General features: G+C 41.8%; 1 protein-coding gene across 4 annotated transcripts in view; it reads right to left on the bottom strand.

The window, feature by feature from the left end:
- The window catches only part of LOC127577901 (protein kinase C-binding protein NELL1-like), a 626,741-nt gene that overhangs the window by 426,985 nt on the left and 172,936 nt on the right, over positions 1-26,820 (bottom strand). For all 4 annotated transcript variants that reach the window (XM_052029546.1, XM_052029549.1, XM_052029547.1 and 1 more), the window contains exon 12: positions 13,921-14,049. In XM_052029546.1, coding sequence (XP_051885506.1) covers positions 13,921-14,049 — 129 coding nt within the window. The remainder of the gene's footprint in view (positions 1-13,920; positions 14,050-26,820) is intronic.

Raw genomic sequence — 26,820 nt, 5'->3', positions numbered from 1 at the left:
ATGTTAGGTTGACTGGTCTGTAATTACTCAACCAATTCCCTCTTCCCTTTTAAACAATGATACTATTCTCTGCTGCCAGAGAAATGACGGAAAATGCTGTCCAGAACTTCCACTATTTTCTCTCTTGCATCTCATAACAGCTTAGGATACACTTTAATGGATGCTGTTCATCTACTTTCACGGGCGCTAAATCTCTTAAAATTTCCTTCTTCCCTGTTTTTAATCACGTCCAATATTTCACTCTCCAGCCTCCTTGGCTAAAATCTTTGCATCTTCTGTGAGGGCAATCACACATTTAACAATACCCACACCAATTACTTTCACCACCATACATTGGTAATCTTCTTGGCCTCTGAAGGACACTACCCATTCTTTGGCTATGTAATAACAAAAGGTAAGTGATCACATTTTCAATATGATTCCCAGCCACCTGCCTGTGGTGAGGAATTGAGCCCTTAGAAAGAGGTGATGGAGAAAACAGAACTCTTTGCATGCCAATTTATCATTGGTATGCAAGGACAAATGGAAAATCAGGGCTGCAGGCTTAAATCTCCGTGACCTGTGACCCCCAATTCCTTCCCAAGCATTTATCCAAATGAGCAATGCTGACTGCCAAGGAAGCTCAGAGTCCACGGGATCATTCCTCCATTTGTATGAAATTTGATATTTCACAAAGTAGAAGAAGAAAATATTTCTCAAGCCTCAATTTCCCTGTCAGTCTTTCATCATACTCAATGACAAAGGCCATAATCATGCAAATTGTATGGTATTAGAAAGAGCAAGTTTGACTGTTTTAACATCCTCCTCTCATTCCATACTTGCAATCCAATCATCTTTTTCTGTGTTTTTCAGCATAAAGGGCTGGATCAAACTCACCTTGTGCTACTGTTTCCATAGTGAACTGCCTTCCTTGCTATTGGTGCATCTGACCACTGCTCTGTTGCTGGACTCACCACTACTATATTACTGGTTCAGTACACAAGTAGTACATTATTCATTTGAATGCAGTCACCAAGTCTGACTAAACATGCAAGTGTGGCTAAGTATTTATTTTACTTTCCCTTACTGTTCTGATTAATTTCTCAGACTTCAAGGCGTTTTAATTGTTTTTCATCTTTCTATTTTTAAATAGTTGCTCAAAGATATTGAAGCCTATTTGAATGGTTTTCAAACGTCTATGATCATCAGAAACATTTATAAGTAATGCATAAGCCTTTGACAGCACTGAGCTGTCAAAAGCTGTCATAGCATTCTGGAGGCAGGACCTCAGGATACAATCGATGTACCATAGAAAGCATCCTATCTGGATGCATCACGGCTTGGTACAGCAACTGCTCTGCCTAGGACTGCAAGAAACTGCAGAGAGTTGTGGACACAGCCCAGCGCATCACGGACACCAGCCTCCCCTCCTTGGACTCTGTCTTTACCTCTCGCTGTCTTGGTGAAGCAGCCAACATAATCAAAGACCCCACCCACCCAGGTCATTCTCTCTTCTCTCCTCTTCCATCAGGTAGAAGATACAGGAGCCTGAGGGCACATACCACCAGACTTAAGGACAGCTTCTACCCCACTGTGATAAAACAATTGAACAGCTCCCTTATACGATGAGATGGACTACAACCTCATGACCTACCTTGTTGTGACCTCGCACCTTATTGCACTGCACTTTCTCTGTAGCTGTGACACTTTACTCTGTACTGTTATTGTTTTCACCTGTACTACCTCAATGCGCTGTGTACTACCTCAATGTAACTGCACTGTGTAATGAATTGACCTGTATAATTGGTATGCAAGACAAGTTTTTCCACTGTACCTCAGTACAAGTGACAATAATAAACCAATGCAACACCTGATGGCCACTCACAGCCTGTTTCATCTTCCATTTATTGCCTCGTCTCGCAGGATGAGGCAATAAATGTAGTATAGTGACTCAGTTCAGCAGGGCTTTCATTTCTAGATCAGGTCAATGTGGCTGGCAGACTCCACAGAAGGCAATTATGGGCAGCAGGTGGGTTTCCAGACATTCTTTCCATGCACAGAATCAGGATCAGATTTATCATCACTGACATAGTACATAAAAGAGACACAAGAGACTGCAGATGCTGGAATCTGGAGCAACACACAATGCTGGAGGAACTCAGCAGGTCAGGCAGCATCTATGGAGGGAAATGGACAGTCGACGTTTTGGGTTGAGACCCTTCAGGATAGAGGGGTATATTCTGTCAATATATCTCTTCATTAGAATGATATATATTAATTTATGGCCCTTATTAAACAACCACAATTCCTATTGATTCAAAATAGTGTAAATATACTTCCTTTAGGAGGAGGAATCATAACCCAATGTTTGGTTTCAATGTCATCCATATCATTTTTAACATACCACTTCATGAAATGCAAGAGGTTTCATTAGATGCATGTACACCTGAATTGTCAAGAACAAAAACACCTGGATCCTCAGTGCTGCCAAGTTCATTAACAAGGAAATAGGAGCAGCAGTAGACCACTCGGCCCCTCAAGCCTGCCCTGTCATTATGACCATGGCTGATCTATGCTGGCCTCCACTCAGTTTCTGCGCTAGTTCCCAATTGCCCCAAATTCCCCGATCTTTCTAAAATGTATCTACCTCCACTTTAAATACTTTTAATGAACTCACCTCCACAAACCCCTGGGGTAGAGAATTTCAAAGATTCACCACCGTCAGTGAATAGAAACTTCTCCGCACCTCCTTATCTTGTAACCATGTCCCCTCATGGCAGAAATATAAATAGCTGTGCCTTTTCATTATTATTCAAAACACATCACTTTTTCAAAATGCACTCTTTACAAGCATGTTACTCTGAACATATGGCCAGACTATCAATAAACCTTCTTTTGAAAATAAAAGCATACAAGTATATTTATTACACGGTTTTCCATTGTTGCTTTTCCTCCCACATTCTCTGGACACTCAGAGGGCTGAAGGGCCTGTTTCTGTGCTGTATCTCACTATGACTCTCTGACCCTGGTTGTCATTGTGAGTGCTGGCTGAGAGCAGTTTGTGCCCCAAAGGGTGACAGAAATGAATGAATGAATGTCACTACTTAAATAACAAGGTCAAGGACCTCTGTGTTTAACAACCGTATGGTTTGACATTAATTCAGCACTCACATTGGCAGTTTGAATGACTCCGCCCAGTTAGTTTCCATAGCAAAGGTCATGACATTTGCTGCCAGTAAACAGGAATCTTCACAAATAAGCAGTCTCATGGAATCTGCTCTTTCTGCAAGAGTTAAGCCAGCTCTTCAATGCAACTAAAATGGATTGAAATATCACTCACAGCTCATTCCATTGTTCCTTATATGATGGAGGACCACGGTGTATGTCTGAACAAAGATGAGGGAAGTTGTGGGGGGGGGGGGGTGGGGGAGGGCAGGCAATGGGATGGTATTAAACTATCCACCACTCCCAGCGACACTACATCTGAGACTGGATTGAAGGGCTTGAGTTATTTGGACAGACTGGATGGATTAGGTCCTTTTCCCTGGAGCGAAGGAGGCTGAGAAGTGACATAGTAGAGGTACGCGAAATTATGTGTGGCATAGATAGGATAGGTGGTCAGCGAGATAGATGGACAACAGAAACATCTGTGTATCCATTGGTTTTGATGACAGAATGGGTGATTTGAATTTTTAAAGGGGGTTCCAAGTAATTCAATTAATCATTGAGTGATCAATTTAACTCAACCACCTCACCTACCCTATATAGTCTGTAGAACAAATGGATTGAAATCCTAGCTGTGCCATAGGTTATGTTTTATGCAAGTGACGTGCCCTGGTATTATCGATACGTCAATGCCATAGAACACCTGGTCAGAGATGTGAGGTGACAGAGTACCAGATCAGCTTGGCCAAGGTGCTGGGTTGGACTACTTTGCAACTCAGCCAATGCCAAAATATCTCCTGGGGCAGTCTCAATGTTGCTTCACATAAACATATTCCGAATTTATTTGCATCACAGATTACTTCGAGTTCATTGCTGTCAATCACAGTTTTATGTAGTCTGTGCATTTTTGATGAATTGAAATAATGGAGCTCTCTGTTTGCAAAATTCAGACAATAGCAGAGCAATCGGTAAGGCAACTTTTTTTTTAATCACCAGACCTGGATACATGTGTATATTGTACATGCTTCTCTTCTTTCCCTCTGAAAGCAGAGGAAGATTGGAGAACTTGAGATATCACAGGATGGATTAGAGGACTTGAGTTATTAGGAGAGAATGGATAGGTTTGGTCTTCTTCCCTGGAGTGAAGGAGGCCGAGAAGTGACATAGTGGGGGTATACAAATCTTCATCATTCCTCAACTTTCACCTGTCCATCAGTGGATCAGAGACTACGGCAAATCACAAGTTTGGGGAATATTATTCTGGACAGTAACAAATCAGTTCAGACTACAGTGCTAGAAAATATTCATGGAGTCTCAGAAGTTGCAGTTTTGCTAGAGGCCATATGAGATGGTGGATATGAGTTGTACTTCTGATCCATCTTCTGACCGTTAAGTACAAGAAACATGATAGATGCAATGGCCAGCTCTAATGCTTCTGCAGAGCTGTCAACCATTGAGTGATATTTACCAAATAACTAGGTCAGTTCTGCTCAACAGACTGAAGGAAGATCCAACAGTGGTTTGAAATAAACATGCTGTGTTCTCACTGGTGGTGATGGGTTATGAGGAAGTGAATCATAATAAATTAATGCTGGAACAAGCTGTGGAAATGATGCACAATTGTGCTGGCTATGTTTAATTTTTATTTAGTCCAAAGCCAGACTAAAAATACCAAAAATTCTATCTTTAGTTACAAGCCTCTATGCAGCACATTGCACATCTCTAAACAACCTGCTGTAATAAGAAAAATCTACATTTATACACAGCTTTTCACAACTGCAACATGTCCCAAAGTGTCTTTTTTTGAAGTGTTGTCACAGTTGTAAGGGCAGAACTGCATGCCAGTGGTGAAAATTGCAACCAACTTTTCCCATATGCTCACATTCACAATGAAAAGACAATCTGGTTTTCTTTCAGACCAATTCATATCTCACCAGAAATAAGTTTGGTGTGCAGAAATCCTTGCTCATTTAGCAAAAGTCCACTGTCAGTGTTAGTGATTTTGTTTTAACCTTTTGGGAAATATTCCACAATGAAGGCAGGTGTATGGGAACTTCACAAACTTGATACCAGTTGCACTCTGTCCTGACCTGGAAGCACCTCAATATTCCTTAGTTGCTGGTCTTGAATCCTGAAACTCTCTACCTATTAGCACTGTGGGACTACCTTCACTAGAAGGACTGCAGTGGTTCACCACCATCTTCTTGATTATGAATGTGTAGTGAATGCCGACCTTACCAGCAATTCTCATATCCCACAGATTAGTAAAAAAAAACAAGAAAAACTGCAGAGTGAATCCAACCAGATAGAGATCCACAGTCACAAGATAACCGAGCACACAATTATTTAAGAAAACATTAGACTGATTGACTGCATAATTTAAATACCCAATTACATCAACTGGTTTTCACATCACAAATGATTAGAAGGTTCACTTGACATGTAAATTCCTATATTTCCTTGTAGTAAAACTCATACTTGAAAATTGTTTTATTTTTAATTGGACACCAGTGATTCACAAAACTGGACTCACTAAACTTGATTGAATGGAGACCTCCTGCTGCATAATGCTATGAGTTTTGCTCTTATATTAACATGGTCAGTGAAATGGAGTCAAGGTTCAAGTGACTGAACGTATGTGCTCATTCCAAGCTAATTAAATTAGTGAACTCTGATCCAATGCTTAAATTGTAACCATGGACATTGTTGGAATAATTGAATATGAATACAAAAACAAGTGAATAGGATGATAATTACACGACTCAATGAACCACAGTATTATACATCTTTCAATCGCACTTTTAGATTTTGAAACACAGAATGTGATGGGTGCCAGTGTTAGCCAACTGCACTTACATCAATTTCATTTTCATGCAGTCCATTATCACATAACGTATTTCACCTCCAGAGCCAAAACCCTTACTTTCCCTGTGCCACAGCCCAAGAATGGATATCTGAAATGTTCACTTTCCCCAATGAGGTTTCCATGTTATTAGTAATTTAACAATAATGTGCAAGAGCTGCTCCAAGATGTGACACAACTTCACATACATTGAGATGTACGGATCACTATTTTTCTTAAATGCATGGTCATTATGCATCTCAAATAAAGATGAGTCAGAATACAGGAAGGAGATAGTGTTTAGTGCCATGGTGTCAATGACAACATTTCCCTCAATGTCAGCAAAACAAAAGAGCTGGTCATTGACCAGGAAGGGGGGTGGGGGTGCGGTGCACATGCTCCTGTCTACATCATCGGTGCCGAGGTCGAGAGGGTTGAGAGCTTCAAGATCCTAAGAGTGATCACCACCAATAGACTGTCCTGGTCCAACCATGTAGACGCCACAGCCAAGAAAGCTCACCAGCACCTCTACTTCCTCAAGAGGCTAAAGAAATTTGGCACGTCCCCTTTGACACTCACCGATTTTTTTTTTTTAAATCGATGCACCTTAGAAAGCATCCTATTTGGATGCATCACAGCTTGGTATGGAAACTGCTCTGCCTGTGACTGCAAGAAACTAGATAAATGGTAGAATGGTCAGATAAATAGAATGCCATGCACAAATGGTAGCACAATGTCCTGTCACTGCAGGGAAGTGGAATTAGGTGGTATAGCTTCCTTTTGGACAGCATGTACATAATGGGCCTGACTACCTTCTTCTATGTTGCACTTTCCTAGGATAATGTAAGGATCACAGAAGAGTGATCCACAGAAGAGTGAAGAAAAATGCAATCACCCAAAGAATGGAGGAGGTCTGGAGCTCACTGCATGAAGGTGTCAGTGACCTCAGACCTCCGTTCTGTCAACAAATGTTACCCTGATCTGCTAGTTGCCTGTCTCTTTAATTCTGTGTCCCAATCTGAATCTGACCTTTGATCTCCTACACTGTTCCAACAAAGGCCAACATAAGCTCAAGGAACAGCACCTTATCCTGTCGAGCATGTTGTAGCCTCAGGACTCGACATGGAATTCAGCAATTTCAGATAACCAGCCAAAATCAAAACCAGCCAGTTCTGATGTCAGGTACTTGTAGGGTTAAGTCGGGATTTTCTCCTTCCACAGATGCAACCTGACCTACTGAAAATTTCCAGCATTCCATTTCATTTTGGCCTTTGAGTGACTGCTACATTCTGTGCCTCACAATTCAAAATTATGAGAGCAGACCATCTGACATGGTAAATCTGATGTGGTAAATGCGGGCTCAATCTTAAGTTTTAAGAATAAATTGGATAGATACATGGATGGGAGGGGTCTGGAGGGTTATGGACTAGGTGCAGGTCAATGGGACTAGCAGAATAAAGTTTCAGCACAGACTGGAAGGGCCAAATGGCCTGTTTTCTGTGCTGTAGTGTTCTATGGTTCTATTCCAGCATTGCTTTATTTCTCCCTCTCTAACTGTCCCCATTCATCTTCCTCTTAAACCCTCTCAAGAGGGATCAGTTATGAATAACAGGCATTCACTTCCCTCCCTTAGAAGAATAGAAAGCATTTCTGTCACCCAGACAACCTTGGTCTCCACTCCATCACAGACATCTCCTTGCTCCTCTTCATCACTCCCCTTCTCTGCAACTTATTTTTCTCTCTATTCCACTTTAATGAAGGGTCATTGACTTGAAACATTAACTGTTTCTCTCTCCACTGAGGCTGCCTGCCCTGCTGAACGTCCTGAACATTTTTTGTTTATATGCTTAAAGGAAGACAAATGTTTAAAAAGAAACACTTGAATTACCTTGACGGACAGGAGTGCAGAGTGACATACAGAAAAGGGGCATAGCCTCAACAGCTTTTTCGGTTTGCATGGAACAATGGACCAAGTGGTCTTATAATGTGCAATAAATGTCCATTTTTCCATGATATCTGGAAATATGCTTATCTTGTATTTATTAGTCACATGTACATCGAAACACAGTGAAATACATCTTTTTGCATGGTGTTCTGGGGGCAGCCGGCAAATGTCACCACGCTTCCGGCGCCAACATAGCATGCCCACAACTTCCTCACCCGTACGTCTTTGGAATGTGGGAGGAAACCAGAGCACCTGGAGGAAACCCACGCAGACACAGGGAGAAAGTACAAACTCCTTACAGGCAGCAGCAGAATTGAACCCGGGTCACTGGCGCTGTAATAGTGTTACGCTAACCGCTACACTACCATGCTTGCCCTTAAAATTGTGAGCGCTGCGAGCAGGGTACGAACCTGCGTGGGGAATCCCGATTGGATTTCAAGTCCTGACAGAAAATGAGATGGATCAAGTGGCAAAAGTTTCAGCAGCAGAGTTAAGCATTTGGATGAGAAGGTAGGAGTGGAGAGTGCAGGAGTACAGGAAGGGAAGGAGATTCATGCCACCCATCAGCAGAAAAAGGAGAACCTATTAGAAATGAGAGCAAATCACTCACAGTGAATTGTTGTTGACAAATACAGATACAAGTGTTGACGTTTCAAATATCTGACTCCAAGGGTCCCATCTTTACTTGTAGCTCTTTTTTCCAGATTTGTTGAAGTTCAGACGATCTTCAGTAATATGCAAGAAAAATGCATTTTAAGAAAATATAAATGCAAAAAGTAGCAGAATGAATTGCATTTTCTGGTGAACATCTCCATCTTCATTTCTCTGAGCTAATCACTGTGTACTTTACTTGCTCTCATACCAGCAATTATAAATAATAGGGCAAGAGGAGCTTTAAGATATTTTTCTTCTCAGCAAGCCTGACAATATTGGCATGCCATTTATCTGATGGTATAACTCCAGCAGGGAAATCCAGAATGAACCAAAGCCAGTATTTTCTTGGCAGGTGCACATTGACATCATTATCTATTCACAGTTGTTAACCCTGGAACAATGACAAAGTGTCATCTGATAGGGTTAAATGAAGTTGGGCTGGAGACCTGTGTTCCAAAATTCAGCAGGGACGTTAAAACTCATCATTAATTATGAATTGAATTGCACCCAGGGGCATATTCAAAGTGCCAGTATTTTCCTGTCATTGGTAATTAATCAATACCTAAAATATCTCAGAATCAATTTGCTCTCATTCATCTGTTGTTTGATGAGTGAATTTCCACAGTGAGAGTGCTTATTATCCATTAGTCCTTCTACTTCCCTTCTATTACTGTTGATGGTTTCTAATTTAAACCAGATCAAATATATGATCCACAAACCCTTAATAGCCAGCTGCTGGGTCTCTAACAGATGGCACTTTCCATATAACCATTTGTTAACAATTAGTTTCTTGAACCAATTGAACCATTTTATATTTTGTTTCGGTTTACAAAAGGGCTGCAAGATCAAGAAAGTAGATTAGTGCCTTAAATGACCTTACGGCAAATGCTAAAGCAAACTCTTCACAGGCCACAGCATCCTGTCACTTCCAGACAATACGGGTGGCAGATACACTGATTAACCTTTGCTTCAAGGCAATGCTCTTTGTAGGGATCTGGGTTATGCAGACACAACTTTCAATCACCAGTTTAGCTCATTTCAGCAGGATAAGCATAATTGTGTTTCAAGGGAGGAAAGAACAGAATTAACGTCCCTCCCTCCTATTTGCGAGGGAGTTTCTCCCACTGGAAGGTTCAAATGGATGAGTGTGCAATTAGGCTTACTCACACTGCTCACATACCCTGCCAACACTCATTGTCTCAGTTAACACATTAAGCACGGTGAATTGGCCTTAGTTTTAAAAGAGGCTTGAACGGCTTTTAGATTCTTACCCAGCCAGCCTCAATACCTTCAGGCCAGGAGGAGAAATAATTGGAAGGTAAAGAAAAAATATTATTATTCCAGAACATTCTTAAAACTAACAGTTGGGACTTTTATTGCTTTACAGTTTCAGACATTTGAATTGTTTTTTCCATTATGCATTCAATGCTCACTCTTATCTTTAATAAGGTGATGATTCCTCAGTGACTGCATCCAGCAGCATTTACAATTTCCCCTCTCTGCTTTCATCGACCTACTACCCACACATTTCACCCACTGGATCCCCTCCCACGTGGTTCAATTTGCCTTTCATCTCTCTCCTAATGGTTCCCATTATTACCTTACTTAACAGATTCCAGCACTTGTAGCCTTTGTGGCCCTGCTTATCACCCTCCAGTCTCTGTCTCCACCTTCACCCTTCCCACCTGTCTCCATCTGCCATTTTTTTCTTTTTCCTTGTCTGCTTCAACCCATAGCTCACCTGCCTGTCTCCCAACTCCACCCTCCCACACCTGGCTCTGCTGGCCATCATCCTTCACCCTCCCCCTCAGTATCACCTACTGGCCACTGTCCCACCACCCCACCCCCTCTTCGTCCTCCACTCTCAGTCCTGATCCAGGGTTTCCACCCAAAATGTCAGCAATTCCTTTCCCCTCACAAATGCTGCTCGACCTGCTGAGTTCCTCCAACAGTTTGTTTTCTTTATCACAGTCAAGAAACCAGGGACAAAAAAAAACAAAAATTTTTTGTATCAGAGGGTCTGTCTTGGGCCCAACACATTGATGCAATCATCAAGGCGGCACGCAGTGGCTCTCCTTCATTAGAAGTTTGAGGAGATTTGGAATATCACCAAAGACTCTTGCAAATTTCTACAGATGTACGGTGGAGAGCATTCTGACTGGTTGCATCACCACCTGGGATGGAGGCTCCAATGTGCAGGATCGAAAGAGGCTGCAGAAGGTTGTAGACTCAGCCAGTTCCATCACAGGGACAACCCTTCCCACCATCGAGGACATCTTCAAGAGGCGGTGCCTCAAGGTGGCATCCATCATTAAGGACCCTAACCACCCTGGACGTGCCCTCTTCACGTTACTACCATCAGGGAGGTGGTACAGGAGCCTCAAGACCCACACTCACCATTTCAGGAACAGCTTCTTCCCCTCCGCCATCAGATTTCTGAATGGTCCATGAACATTACCTCATTATTCCCCTTTTGCACTATTTATTTTTGTAACATAGTAATTTTATATCTTTGTCTTGCACTGTACTGCTGCCACAAAAACAAATGTCATGACATATGTCAATGATAATAAACCTGATTCTGAATTACATGAAATAACAACAGTCACTCAAAATGATGATTACTTTGAACTTTGACAATTCAAAGGAAATATTTGACCTTGCAGAATGGGTGCAGCTATTCCTCCCCCATCTCCCCAAAATCCCAGACACACTTGGAATTTCAGCTTTAACAAAAGTGAATTAACTAAAAATTGAAGCATAGTTAGGTGTCCCAAGACAGTCAACTCAAAGCTCCTCTGATTCTGGCACCCCTGATTTTAATTGGTCCAAACCTTGGTTTAGTATTTCAGTTCCCTCAGGTCTGGACTAACTAGATCGCAAGTTACTACTAAACCCCAACACCTCTCTACAATTCTCACAACTGTGAAGTGCAAACCCAAATTTAAAATTATCCTTGGAAGTCTCTAGACTAGGGGGCTGTGGAATTGTTGAGTACATTCGAGATTTGTTATTATTATTAATTCACTTTAGAAATACAAGTTGTTGAAGTGAAACATGAACTCTGGTTCCCTTTCCACAGGTGATAGCCAGCCTGCTGAGCGTTTCCACTAATTTTCTGGTTATACTTCAGATTTCCAGCACCTGCAATTATTTTGGTTTTCACAAGTTGCTCTTGTTGGGATCCACACACAGAGAAATTTAGGAGTCATTGGAGCAAAAAATTGCAGAGGCTGAAAATCCAAGTGCTGGAATAACTCAGCATCAATGAGGAGAAATATCAACACTATTCCTCTCCCTAGAAATTCTTCCTTGAGTGGTAATGTTAAACCTGTTGTATTGTAGCATCAGTGAATTTTACTCTCCATAATTCATTCCACTCATCTCAATGAGTTTCACGGCAACAGCTCTCTGCATTACGAGGAAATAAAGTGTCTACACCGTATTATAAAGAAGAATCAATCACATTGCCATATTCTCCCACTTTTCCCAGTGACCATGCTGACTATATAATAATGAAACTTGTATAGGATTCAGCAGCAAAATTCTAAGTGCCAACAAATAAATTCCTCACCCTCCTTCCCCTAACCATGTGAAGCTTCCCCAGGAAACAGTCATAATATTTCATTATTGGTCAGAAAGTTGCACTCAGTTGGTTAACTGAAATGTATGCACCACAGTAGAAGAAATGGGACTGGTCAAAATAGAGCAGATTGGTAAAAAAAGTGTTGTGAGAATAAATCTTTCATTAGCTTTTTGTTATCATGTAAATATCCCAGCTGCATTGGTATTGGTTTATTATTGTCACTTGTACCGAGGTACAGTGAAAAACTTGTCTTGCATACCGTTCGTACAGATCAAATTCATTACGGTGCATTGAGGTAGTACGGGGTAAAAACAATAACAGAATGCAGACTAAAGTGTCACAGCTACAGAGGAAGTGCAGTCCAGGTGGACAATAAGGTGCAAGGTCATAACAAGGTGGATTGTGAGGTCAAAATTCCATCTCATTGTACAAGGGAACCGTTCAATAGTCTTAGCACAGTGGGATAGAAGCTGTCCTTGAGCCAGGTGGTATGTGCCCTCAGGCTCCTGTATCTTCTGCCCGATGGGAGAGGAGAGAAGAGAGAATGACTTAGGTGTGTGGGATCAATTACCCCAACCACAGTTCATTATTGGATTAGAAATGCTGCTTTTTGGTCATGTAACTTTAACTTCTTGTGATTTTTATGAATTTATCTTTAAAAATAAAACTTTGCGAACAAGCACTGATCTCACACTATTTTTTTCAAATACCATAATAAAATATTTTCAAAACACTAGAGACCACCTGGGAATCTCTCAATGGTCAATAAAGCATGCCTCAGCTAACATCGTGTCAAAGACTATTTATTATCACCACAAAAAAGTTGTAACTTTTATTCCTCCCAACATTTATGATTTGTTAACTGCAGCATTATTACTCCAACTCAGTTTTGAGCATTGTGTTTATTGTGGCTGACAACATGAATGCTTCTTAACTGAATGGCAGTGCTCAAGATCAAACAACAAGAGCTTACATTTTCTTTAACTGCTTCTGCAGGAAAAAGTACAAATTTCCTCAGTACAAGTGACAATAATAAACCAATATGGCAGTTTCCATCTGTAATAGGGAATCAATTTGCAAAGTGGCAAAACTTGTATAATTCCCCTCAAAGTTCAGATTTTATCTTCTCTTGTGCTGAGACCCTTAACAGATGAAAATTTTCCTACACAGATTCTGAATTTCAATAGCCAAGGCACACAAGCATGATAATTCAATGTTACAATACTGCAAATGCGCTAATTCCTGTATTAATCTGGCTTAATCATCGACTACAAAATAAATAGAGATCATGTCGTATACTTCACGACACATTGCATATTCACCCTGTAAGACTTTTGGTGCATCAACAAAACAACAGGAATAGACATCATAGCATGTCACAAAAGTAGGTTGCATTTAAGAAGGTGGCTCATCACTGCCTTCTTGAGACAGACGGGGCGAGGTGATAAACGAGGTGACAATCATATCCAAGAATGAATAAAAAACTTGGAACCGGAACAGACTAGCAAACCTTAAAGCCACTAACTTAGCACCACTTCTTGAAAGAACTGCTGTAGTGTTGATATTCATTCAAACTTCCTCCATCAATCGTTCACCAAGACAAAAGTCTGCCTTTCCCACAACAGGGTTTCACAACACACAGTTGTAGAAGTCTGAGCAATCGGAAGCCATGGCCAAATCCCTCTGCGTTCTTGTCCACAATTATGGGCTTGAAATAGTCAAAAGGGCCAAAATGAAAACACCTCCTACCTTCACAATTCGCCGTGTCACCCTGTATGGGTACAAAGCCATTTTTGCACATGCAGATAGCTTTCGTGTTCAGATTCCAGCATTCAGAGTTTTCACCACATTGATGCCCTTCTGCACAGAAATCATGGCCTACAAAAGAAGGACATGATTAGACCACAAGAGAGTCAGTACAGAAAAATAGCCAAATCATGTACACAAATGAACATGTTGCTCTGTACTCAGAACCAAAAAAAGGTTTTTTAACAATATTAAATGTAGGTGGTTAACAAAGTGTTTATCAAAGAACTGGCATTGCAATTTATCTCTCTTCAGTAAACTGGTTCATCATAGCAATAACAAGCACAGGAATAAGAAAACCAGATATAGAAAACACCACATCCTATTCTGGAACTTGCAGTTTTACAGTCATTAGTTTGAGTGATTGAGCAGTAGAGTGTTCAGTGCTTTCACGTTCATTCTTAGAAGTTGAAATCACTTTTTGAACCCTGTTAAAGGATTTCACAAAAGCCCTTAATGTGATTTTAGGTTTAACCTATAAAGAAATTTTTTTTACATTGAAATTTTCCTTCTGTTGTTTGACAGATTGAGGTATCAGTTCATATCAATGAAAGGGTGATGAGTAATTCCATTGCTGGGATTGCCTGGATAATTCAGCAGACAAACATTACAGGTGATTTACAAGAAGGTTCAAGAGCAAGAATAAACAGCATATTTCACTGTGAAGCCTTGGTATCCCTCTTGCTGTACATAATTTAGATTATTTGATAAGAATTCTAGTTGACCCATTACAGGCAAGATGTCAAGGCTTTGGAGAGGGTGAAGGAGAGGTTTACCGAGATGCTGCCTGGATTAGAGGGCCTGTGTGAAAAGAAGAGGTTGGACAAACTAGGGTTGTTTTCTCTGGAGCAGCGGAGGCTGAGGGGAGACCGGAGAGAAGTTTATAAGATTATGAGAGGCATAGATAGAGTAGACAGCTAATACCTTTTCCCCCCAACGTCAAAATGTTGAATATTAGAGGGCATGCATTTAAGGTGAGAGGGGAAAAGCTCAAAGGAGACGGGCAGGACGTTTTGTTTTACACACAGAGAGCGTTAGATGCCTGGAATGTATTGCCAGGGGTGGTGGTGGAAGCAGATACAGTAGAGGTTTTTAAGACGCTCTTAGATTGGCAAATGAATACGCAGAGAATGGAGCGATATGAATCACGTGCAGGCAGAAGGGATTAGGCGTCATTAGCTTTATCAGTTCGGCACAACATCATGGGCCGAAGGGCCTGCTCCTGTGCTGTACCGTTCAATGTTCTAAGAGAAAGAAATCTAATGATTGTAATTTAATGCCGATGGAAATAGTTCGGAAACTTAACAGCCCACACAAATCTGTTAGCAAAATTAGATGACATCTATCTTTCCAAATTTACTTTGCAGGCTATTGAAGAAGCAAACTAAAATACAATAAGCCTAAATCTTCTAATGCGTTTGATTTAACCCTCTTCCTGCTAATTGCTTTCATACATTCAGCCAGATGCTTAGTTTATTAAGTCTCTGGGAAATGGAATCTCTGGAGAAATTAAACACTATATTTTGTAAAACAGTCATTCTTGACTATTCCCGAAAAGACTAATTATTCCCAGTGGCAACTGATGGTGTGTATTGTGAACATGGAGAATGGAATCTTCTGATTAGTAATTGCAATTGCTAATGGAGAAGCAACAGGGCCCGAATTACTATTGGGTAAGTATTTTCCTATTGCTGCTGTATTGAGGAGACAGGAATAATTTTTCTAAAATCCAATCAGAAGACATTTATGGAAGCAGTAGCAGACAGATGTGGGGTTCACATTAATAAATTCTTCATGGTGGCAGATTTGTTGATGTTTCAAAATCATGTCTTGCCTTGACGAAGACATTTACAATCAGTCCTGCTCAGTCTAACAAAATAATTGAATAGTTATCAGTGGTTACCAATTCAGTTAGTTTCATCCCAAGACAGATAACCTGACATTCCATGAAAATAAATGCATTTTTACAGTGTTAAGATTGTATCCTCCCTGCACTTAATCCAGATGAAGAGATTTTGTGGAAGTTAAAACATAAGTGGCTACAGGCCATACCCAGATTATGAACGGGTACCATTTTTACAGATGTCCATAAGTCAATGTTGTCCATGTTGGAAAAGACACAAAAGTATTTAATATGTAACCATGCCTTCACAGTAAAGAATGGGGTTGATGAGGGTCAATTAACATGAATATCTTTTCCCCTGCCCAGTTACAATGGTACAGAATCAGGGTGCCTCATGCTCAATGGCTGGTTTCAATTGGCTTGAATTATCTAATGGATGGTACATTGTTTAATAAAGTATGGTTGCACAGGTATCAATAGAAGTGGTTGCTTGTCAATTTCCAAAGCAACTCTTTTAAGTTGCCTCCTGAGGTGAAACTGGTAGTCTGTGTTCTTAGCAGACAATGGTATCCGATTACTGTGGAGCAGTTACATGGAAAGAGATTCTTCCCCCTCCCCCCAAGACTGGCTCTCATTTAAATTTAGTAATATTTATGGGAGTTTGTTCATGTGCATGGGTGTCTATAAGTTGGGCATTTGTAACCTAGGGAGGGCCAGCATCAGCACCTAGACAGAACTGAAGAAAAACACTTCATTTAAGTCTCAAGAAGGTTTTATGTAATAAGTATAGGGTTACTGAAAGATTCTTTGAAATTATATCCAATGTTGCAATCGAATACAAAACTATTTTAATTCTTAGCCTTTATTATTACAATAGTACCACATACTAAATGGAGAAATGCACTGGGAGTACAGTTATTTAAGTTGATCAAATTGTAAAAATTGCAGACAAAGCACAGAGCTGCATTTCTGGAAGAATACAAACATCAGAAATACAATTAATTTAAATCTTCTTCCCTTGAGACCAAGGATAATTTCCTTCCATTCCAGTTCCATGTGCTGTGAGGAGGCTGGTAATTCTCATCTGGGTCCTACAGACTGCCACAGATGAGGCAGGTGGGTAGGTTGTTTTGCATCATTGTGCATGCCTTCTGATTAGAGTCCCTCAACATGCTCCCAATGCAGACACCCAAGGTGCTCAGAGCCTTCCTGGATACACTTCCAGTAAGGATGTTACATATTTTCAAGGAAGCTTTGAAAACTATTTTGGAAACCTTTGTTCTCTGGAAACATCTAGCCATGACACAGCTTGAAGCAGAGTGCCCATTTCAGCAGTCTGGTGTCAAGCAACACAGACAATGTGGCCTGCCCATTTGAACATGCCTACAGATTCTTGTTGGGAATGTTAACCTGGGAAGGATGCCAATGTTGGTTTGCTTATCTTGCAAATGGATTTGGAAAATTTTGTGGACAGTGTTGGTGGTACTCCTTCACTGCTGGAGGTGCACTCTGTCGGTACTTTTTGCCTTTAAACCATACCAGAGGGTAGGGATCACTGCTACCCAGATGACTGAGCTTTGTTCTAGGCTGGAGGTATTGATCTTAGAAAACTCTTGTGAGATGGCTATGGGCTATTCCTGTACGTTAGAAGCAATGGTGAATTTGTTCCACGTTCCTCTTTGCTGAGAGTGGGAGAAATGGAAAGTGATTTATGTTTAAACAATATTTTTGTGGAATTTTATCATGGGAGGAGGTGCCGTATGGGCAGCTGGTCAGAGGAACTGTCTTACATGTGTTTAGTGCAAGGTTCATTATCTCACATGCCCTAGAAAATGAGTCAACTGTGACCGGAGCTTGGCCTTCACATACACACAGACAGAGGCTGGAGTGATCTTGGTTCTGGATTGGAAGCAACCAAGGAGTTCCCCATTCTTCCTGTGTGGACCTTGTTGGAGGAGTGCCAGAATATAGCAATGAAAATAATTAAGAGTGTTGGAGCAAAAGCAAAACTTGCTTTGCCCCAAAATGCATTAGGACAGGGTTTGTGATCGACCAGCTGCTTTGAATCAGGACCTCCTGGTCATTGTGTAGCAAGTGAGGACTGGAAACAAATTTTAGAAGCCATCCAAACTTGGGAATAACTTTCCACTATCATTGAATTGTACAGAACAAAGAAAAAAGACCCTTTCAGCCCACCTTATCCATGCTGACCATGATGCTAATTCCATTTACCTACATTATACACATTAAGCCTGTATCGCCCTATACCTTTCCTATTTAAGTAGGTTTAAATGCCTTTTAACATTGTAATTGTTTTTGCCTCTACCGCTGCCTCTAGCAGCTTGCTCAAGATCACCACCAACCTCTGGAAAACTTGCCCCTTAGATCTCCTTTAAATTTGTCCCCTATCACCTTAACCCTGTGCCCTCTAGTTCTAGGCTCCCCTGGGGAAAAAAAAAACTTTCCTATATATGCCTGTCATAAATTTTATAATCTTCAATAAGGTCACCCCTCAGCCTCTTATGTTCCAGTGAGAGTAAACCTAGCCTATCCGATCTTTTCTTATAACTACAGAAGTCCATCATGGTGAATCTCTTCTGCACTCTTACTACTACATCCTTTCTGTAGTGTGGCAACTAGAACAGTACAAAATACTCCATGTGCAGTCAAACCAATGTGATGTACAGCTGCAACATGGTATCCAAACTCTTACACAATGCCTCAGCCCATGGTATACCAAATACCTTCTTCACTACCTTGACCACCTGTGTTGCCACATTCAGGGAGCTATGGATTTCTTGGCTGAAAGATGAAGACTTGATGGGGTTGAAAGGCCTGCAGGCAGTGTGGCCTTAACAGTGGAATTAGTTGAGCATAACTACAGCTTCTTACTGAGAACATTAGCCTGGGGAGGACGCCAGTGTTGATTAATTTTGCCCCCTGCATTTTTTTTTAAAAAAGGGTTGTTGTGCAGTTCCTTGCATCTCTCGACAGACTGAATCCATCCTCCCATTCTGGGAAGAGCTCTCCTGTACTGGGAAGAGGCAGTTTAAGTGAACCATTGTGAAGATGTTCTGTGCAACAATGAGCAAGCAGACTCCTTTGAAGTAAATGCAACCATATTTAAATCTTTTCTAAAAGATGATCATGATTGTCAAGTCTCAGAGCTCCTGACATGCTCTCCTCTTTCTAGAGAAGGGAACAGAGTCTGAATCTCTTCAACAACTTTCAGAACTTCAGCAGAGACTCCATCTGTGCCAGAGGCTCTTGTTTTTCAGCTGGTAAATGGCCTGTTAACAGACTGTGGTAGGAGCAAGACTGGAAACCATATTAACAAGTGGAGTCAAGGACACTAACCTAGGGGAAAAGCTCTGGGTGAGGAGATCTTCAAAGTGCTTCAAGCACTTGGTGACTAGTTCTCCATACTCAATAAGCTCTCCTCCATCCTTGGCTTTCAACAAAGTGGGTCCTCTGAAATTTGGACCATAACATCACTGTACAATCCACACAAACAACTACACACTTTTTTTTAAAAAAGCATTCTTGAACAACTGTGTAGTTTGGATATTGGACCTCAAAACAAATGGATTCCAAAGCACTGTTTTCCCCATGGCTGAATCGATAACAGAGACACAAGTGTGAGATAGCAACTAATGGATCAAATCAAAATGTTAATGGGATAGTGAAGTTGTGGAATTCAAGGTCACATGGTACCACTGAAATAAACCACACTGATGTATTCAAAAGGGAAAAGAAATTGAAGGGACAAAGAATTCCAGTTAATTCTGACCACCAAATACCTGTTAGGCCAAATTACCTGTATGTGTAAAGCTGCATAAGTACAAGGCACAAAATTGTCAGTGTTTCACCTTGCATCAAACAATTCCATGGAAACCAATAGGATTTAGTTGAGATTACATACTGCAAAGAAACTTGGAAATGCAGCAATAAGATCTTCCCAATGGAAAGCATCTGATTTGCCATCTAAAGCTTCTGTCAATCCACCAGAATAAACAGTAAATAAATAAGATGTCCCCAAGCTGGCTCCCTGCAATTCCACTCCAACTCAGCTGGATCATTCATAAACAGACATTTAAGCTCCCAAAAGCCATATAGAGCTGGATTTTGAGAATAAGATTGATGCCACAGGGCAAATCAGGAATTCAGCACAAAGGCCATTAATTGATGGAAACTTGCACATGTGCTTTGAACACCACAACCATGTTTTTGATACATGCTTCTTCAACAAAAGGTACCAACTGGGCAGCACTAATTCATAAAATCAACTGTTAAACATTTCAACATGGGATGTGCATAGCCAGGCAACTATACATTGGAGATGTAACAGTACACAGGAACAGACTGCTTGGCTCACCACTTCTGCACCAACCATGATATCTATCTAACTAATCCCATCTGCCTGCACATGATCCATATCCATCTATTCCCTGCCTGTTCATGTGCCTGTCTAAATGTCTCTTAAATATTGCTATCGTATTTACTTCTACTAACTGCCCCACCACTATGTCAAAACTTGCCTTGTAAATCTCCTCTAAACATTCCCCTCTCACCTTAAATCTATGTCCTTTAGTATTTGACATTTCCACCTTGGGGAAAAAGAAACTGACCATCTACCCTTTCTATGCCTCTCATAATTTTTATATACTTTTATCAGGTACATATACTCCTCAGTCTCTGATGCTCCATAGAAAACAATTCAACTTTGTCCAACCTCTCCTTATTGCTAATACTCTAATCCTGGCAGCATCCTGATGAAACCAAGTTGAAATTCCCATTTTGTCCTTTATACTTTTACTTTTGAGGTTCATTCAGATAAGATGAAAGCTTTGAAGTTTGTCATGAATGGTGATAGACAAACAGTTAACAAGAATATCTTCAACAATGATAGGGACCTGAATGCAAGAGCTAAAGGCTGAAGCATCCACTACCACATTCAGTCAGAAGTACTGAACATTTGATCCATCTTGACTGAGATCCCCACCATCATAGAAGCTTGTCTCCAATCAATTTACTTCACTCTATGTGATGTCAAGAAGCAGTGGTTGCAGCAAAGCATCAAACAGCACTTGATAGAGTGTGGCTTCAAGGTATCCAAATAAAACTGAAGTCACTGGCCAAAGGGAAAAACACTCCAATGTTTGGAGTCATATCTCACACAAGGGAAAATGATTTAGTTATTGGAGGTCAATTATCCCAGCCTCAGGGTATCACTATAGGTGTTCTTCAGGACAGTACCCTCAGCTCAACCCTTTTCAGCTGTTTCAATGACCTTCCATCCATCACAAGGTCAGAAATGGGATTGTCCACTAATGATTGTGCAGTGTTCGATTCCAATCACACTCCTCAGCAAGTGAAACAGTCTTTGCCAGGATGTAGCAAGACCTTGACAACATTCAAGATTCTTTTAAGCAGCAAGTAATATTCATTCACAAAAATGCCAAGCAACGATCATTTCAAGAGTCTAGACATTCAATGGCATTACCAAAGCCAAGTCTGCCTTCATCATTGACCCGAGACTCATTTGGAGCAACCACATAAGTACCACGGATATAAGATCATGTCAGAGACTGAGTATCTTCCACCAAGACATCAATCAAGAGCATGGTGCCTCAGATGAGAGCAGCGCCAACAATTCTCACAAAGATCAACTCCATCCAAGACAGCAGCCCACTTGATTGGCCCACTCCAAACATTCAACCAGCACCACATTGACTTGCCCAGACTGCTCTGACAGCACCTCCCAAACTCAGTACCTCTGCCGCCAAACAAGGTCAACAACTGCATGGGCACACCACCACCTGCAAGTTCCACTCCAAGTCACACTGACTTGAAAATATCACCACTAAATCTAAATCCTGCCAACAGTACTGCATGAGCACCTCCACCGGTACTCCCTCGCCAACAGTACTGCAGGAGCACCTCCACTGAAGGATTGCAGCAGTTCAAGAATGGGGCTCACGACCACTTTCTCAAGGGCAATAAACTTTGAACTTAACTTGAAAATAATTTTTAAAATCTGTTCCAAAAACCCCTCCAGTTTGTTTGTTCTTTTGTCCTTCAAGCTGGCACATGCCAGACAGAACACAAAATACCATCCTTTTTCACTGATGGGATGTGGGTGTTGCTGGCAGGAACAGCACTTAAGTTGGTTGTCAGGCCAGTACCAGGGGCATTCATGCTTCGAGTGCAACACTGTCAGTCTGGAGTCAATACAGGTCTGAATGGGTAAGGACAGCAGTTTTCCTGCAATGACAGCATTTGTAAACCAGATGGGTTTTTACAATTCATTAGTATCATGCTCATCATTACTGGTAGTGGCTTTTTAATTCCAGAATTATTTTAGTAATTTTATTTAAATTGCCCAGCTGCCACCATGGGAATTGAAATCATTTCTCCCAGTGGTTGGTCCAAGCCTTCAGATTGGTGGTCTAGTAACATAACTAGTACGCAGCTATGCTGTGCTGAAAGTGTTCCCAATTCACTGTACTTTCTACAAAGAAAAGCAGAGTGTTCCAGACAGAAGGAACATACACTTTATAATCAGGGATGGCCGAGTCAGATATGGCTGGAGGTAACAGGCCAAGCACAAGCATTGGGAATTTCAGTAATATTCATCCGCAGGACCCGAGTCCAGCAGTGGGCGAGTAAGTTTGGGGCTACTGTGGAAGTCCTGAGACCTACCAGCACCTAAGCAGAGAAGCGCAGGCAGTTCTGTGCTGGCATTTACCACTAAAATCCAGGCCCGAGATATAGTGAGGGAAGAATTCATTTTAAACAGCAAGGGTCACATAAGTTTCATTTACATTACTGTGGGTGTGCCACACTTTCTAATGTTGTGAGGGTAAATGATTCTTTAATCAAATACAGCCAACTCACAAACAGCATCGGGGGAATCAGCCTACTGTACTAAAGGTAGACTGGTATTGGAAGCATATTTGGCATATGAATTAACTTGCTGGCATCTTCTGGTCTTTCACTTTTACTGAGACCTTCATCCTTGAAGTGTAGCACAAAGTACAAGATATTAAAGCCTTTCTTCCTACTGCAGTTTTTCTTGGTGCAATCCAATTACCAAATCTCAAGTATCTGCCTCAGACAGTTGTGTTGCATACTGTTATATTCCCTATGCTCACTACTAACTTTATGATCATGTGCCACCATTTTGGTAACTCAGTCATGTGAAGATTACAACAGAGAAACAGTGTTCATGTTGTCAAATCAATGCTTATGTGGTGTCAAACTTCCCAGAGTTTCTTCATGCCAGCAAAGATACTTTGAATTGAAATCTCCTACTTACTGCCCAGAAACCAAAACATGCCTATTTAGGTCCTTTAAACAATCAGTTCACAGCAGGCCAACAAGCATTGTGTTTGCAAATCTGCCACTGATGAATTCTGTGACACATTAGACCCAAAGCCAAAGGCCTTACTCAACAGTAGGTCTTTCCCTTGCCATTATGGATGCCAAGGGCTAAGGGGAGAGAAGTCAGTAGTTGGGCAAAATGGGGAGGAGAAAGGCTCAGTAGTGTGGTGAGAGGGTGTTAGTCTTCAGGGAAGGGGGAATCTTAGCTGGGGATATTGGCGTTGGATGACAGGTCAATATTAGTGGGACAGGGTTGGAAGGAAATCAATAATCATTAGGAGGTAGCACTCTGGAGAGGGAAGAATTGAAGCTGGTGGAAATTTGGAAGAACAGGGTCAATATTCATGGGGGCTATTGATAGGCAAGAGGGAGAACAAGTTGTGGGTGGGGGGTAGGGATGATCAAAGGACTATTCTTGCAGAGTAGGCAATTTGAAGAGGGGAACACTAGCCTGGGTGAGGAGAGTGGGCAAGGTTTAGAACTATATCCATGAGGTGGTTGATAGTTCAGAGAAGAGGAACATCAACTGGGGTTGTGGGGGTGGGTGACAGAGTATTGGAGAGAGGAATACTCACTGGGTGGAGGGGAAGGTCAGGAGAGTATCAGTGGTGGGTTGGATAGTCAGGAAAAGGGATCATTCGCTGGAGGGATGGGTGGAGGCAATGTTGGTACAGAGGAGGGGAAACAGTTGGAGGGAGGTTGGTATTCACGGAGACAATTGGGAGATAATCACACATGACTAATGGGGGTGATAGGTCATTATACATGAGGGTTAGGCAGATGCAAAAGGAGGAATTAGCAGGGACAATGAGGGGAGAGGTCAGTACAATGCTGTGGGGGAAGGGTAGGTACACAGTAAGGAGAAGGACTCATTAGCTGGCGTTATGGGATGGAGGGAGTCAGGAAAGGGGGAAAACACCAGAAGGGGGAAACCAGCTGAGGGTGTGGGATAGAGGGGGGAAGGTCAGGAGAGGGGGAACATGAGCAGGGGATGTGGGATAGGGTTGAGGAGGTTGGTATACTGAGGGGGTGTAAAATGTCCCAAAGGGGTAATGAGCTGGAGCAGGATACAAGGTTACCCCTGTTAGTCATGTGTGATCATCTCCCAATTAAGTCCCCATGAATACCAACCTTCTCCCCCCAACCGATGTTTCCCCCTCCTCTGTACCAACCTTGACCCATCCCTCCAGCTAGCGATCCTTCTCCTGACTACCAGGGTGGGGCAACGGGTAGAGGAAGGAGACACTCAGGAGGGGGAGTATCAGCTGTGGTGTTTGGATGGGGAGTGAGGAGCTCTCAATTCATGGGAGGGTTGCTAGTCAAGGGACAGGACAGGTCAGGTCAGGTCAGGCTGCTCAGCTGGTGCTGTAGGTGGAAGATGGTGGAGCTCAGAGGAGGGTCACAAGCTTCTGAAGGGAGGCAAGGATTATAATCAGAGGAAGGGGGATGGGCAGCTGATGGAGAACCAATTAAGAACATTAGTAATTTCTCACTAAAATTGATGGCAGAGCACAACCACTCCATTTGCTGCATGATTCAATTTCTTGGCATCAACTTTTGGCAGCAGTTTCCCCCTTAGTAACTCCTCAAACACACCCAAGTTCACAACCTCTCTCATGATTAGAACTTCTCTCACTTTTTAAATGGTAAATAAGAATCCAAAAAACAAGCAAAAATTCAGCAAGCAAATAGCTTCAGTTACAACAGTGTGAATTGAAAACAAAATAACAAATCTTCATTAAAAAGAAAGGAGAAGCAATCTACAAAAAAAAGGGACAGAATGCCAAATAAAACTTCGTGGACAGCTGATGTGTTTGCTACTGTCTTTCTCAGAAGCTTAAGGACAGAAATTCTTTAAGATGAGAGGAACATCTCCTATAAACTCAGACATCTCAGAATGTGTCTTTTTTAAAAAAAATTTGTATGATTACTTTCAGACTTCCTGCCAGGTCATTTGTTAAAGATGGTGTGCAAAAAAAATCAGGAGTTATTCAGAGGCAAAAACAGAACACTATAACACAGGCCCAGCCCCTCGGCCCACAATGTTGTGCTGACATTTTATCCTGTTCTAATATCGATCTAACACTTCTCTCCCAGATGTTACCCCTTCCCTCCCACTTCATCATTCATGTGTCTATCTAAGAGTCTCGTAAATGTCCTGGTAAATCTCCTCTGCACCCTCTCCAAAGCTTCCACATCCTTCCTATAATGAGGCAACCAGAACTGAAAGACTAAGTGTGGTCTAAGCAGAGTTCAATAGAGCTGCAACATCACCTCATGGCTCTTGAACCCAATACTGCGACTAATGAAGGCCAACACACCATATGCCTCCTTAATAACCCTATTGACCTGCGCAGCAACTTTGAGGGATCTATGGACATGGACCCCCAAGATCCCTCTGCTCCTCCACACTGCTAAGAGTCCTGCCATTAACCTTGTATTCTGCCTTCAAATGCGATCGTCCAAAGTGTATCACTCCACCCTTTTCTGGGTTGAACTCCATCTGCCACTTCTCAGCCCAGGTCCGCATCCTATCAATGTCCTGTTGTAACCTACAGCAACCTTCCACACTATCCACACCACCACCAACTTTGTATCATCAGCAAACTTACTAACCCACCCTTCCACATCCTCATCCAAGTCATTTATATAAAAAAAAATCATGAAGAGCAGGGGTCCCAGAACAGATCCCTGTGGAATACCACTGGTCACCAACATCCATGCAGAATACTCCCCATCTACCACCACCCTGTCTTCTATGGGCAAGCCAATTCCAAATCCACACAGCCAAGTTTCCCTGGATTACATGCCTCCTGACTTTCTGAATAAGTCTTCTATGAGGAACCTTATCAAACACCCTACTAAAACTCATGTACACCACATCCACTGCTCTACCTTCATCAATGTGCTTTGTCACATCCTCAAAGAACTCAGTCAGGCTCATGAGGCATGACCTGCCCCTCAAAGTCATGCTGACTGTCTCAAATTAGCCTATGCTTCTCTGAATGCCCATAAATCCTGCCTCTTCCAGTAATTTGCCCACCACTGAAGTCAGACTCACTGGTCTGTAATTCCCAGGGTTATCCCTATTCCCTTTCTTAAACAAAGGAAGAACATTTGCCACCCTCCAATCATCTGGCACTACTCCTGTGTAATAACCTTCTCATGCCCCCTTCTAGCTCTCTGAAATCCATTAAGCTCCCTCCTGGCTACCCTGAAACTTTCCAGAGCCCTGTCTGACCCATGACTTCTAAATCTTAGGTAAGCTTCTTTCTTCCTCTTGACAAGATATTCTGCCTCTTGTCAACCACGGTTCCTTTACTCTACCATCCTTACCCTGACTCAGTGGGACAAACCTATCCAGAACCCCATGCAAGTACTCCCTAAACAACCTCCATATTTCCAGTGCACTTCCAAGAATAGTTGTTCCCAATTTATGTTCCCAAGTTCCTGCCTAATAACATCATAATTCCCCTCCCCCAATTAAATACTTTCCCATATCGTCTGCTCCTATCCCTCTCCAAGGCTACAGTAAAGGTCAAGGAGTTATGGTCACTATCTCCAAAATGCTCTCCCACCGAGAGATCTGAAACTTGATCAAGCTCATTGCCTACTAC

The sequence above is a fragment of the Pristis pectinata genome, chromosome 14 (genome assembly GCF_009764475.1).
Source record: "Pristis pectinata isolate sPriPec2 chromosome 14, sPriPec2.1.pri, whole genome shotgun sequence".
Lineage (NCBI taxonomy): Eukaryota > Metazoa > Chordata > Chondrichthyes > Rhinopristiformes > Pristidae > Pristis > Pristis pectinata.
Note: the sequence above shows the minus strand (reverse complement) of the source record. Positions and strands in the feature narration are given on the sequence as shown.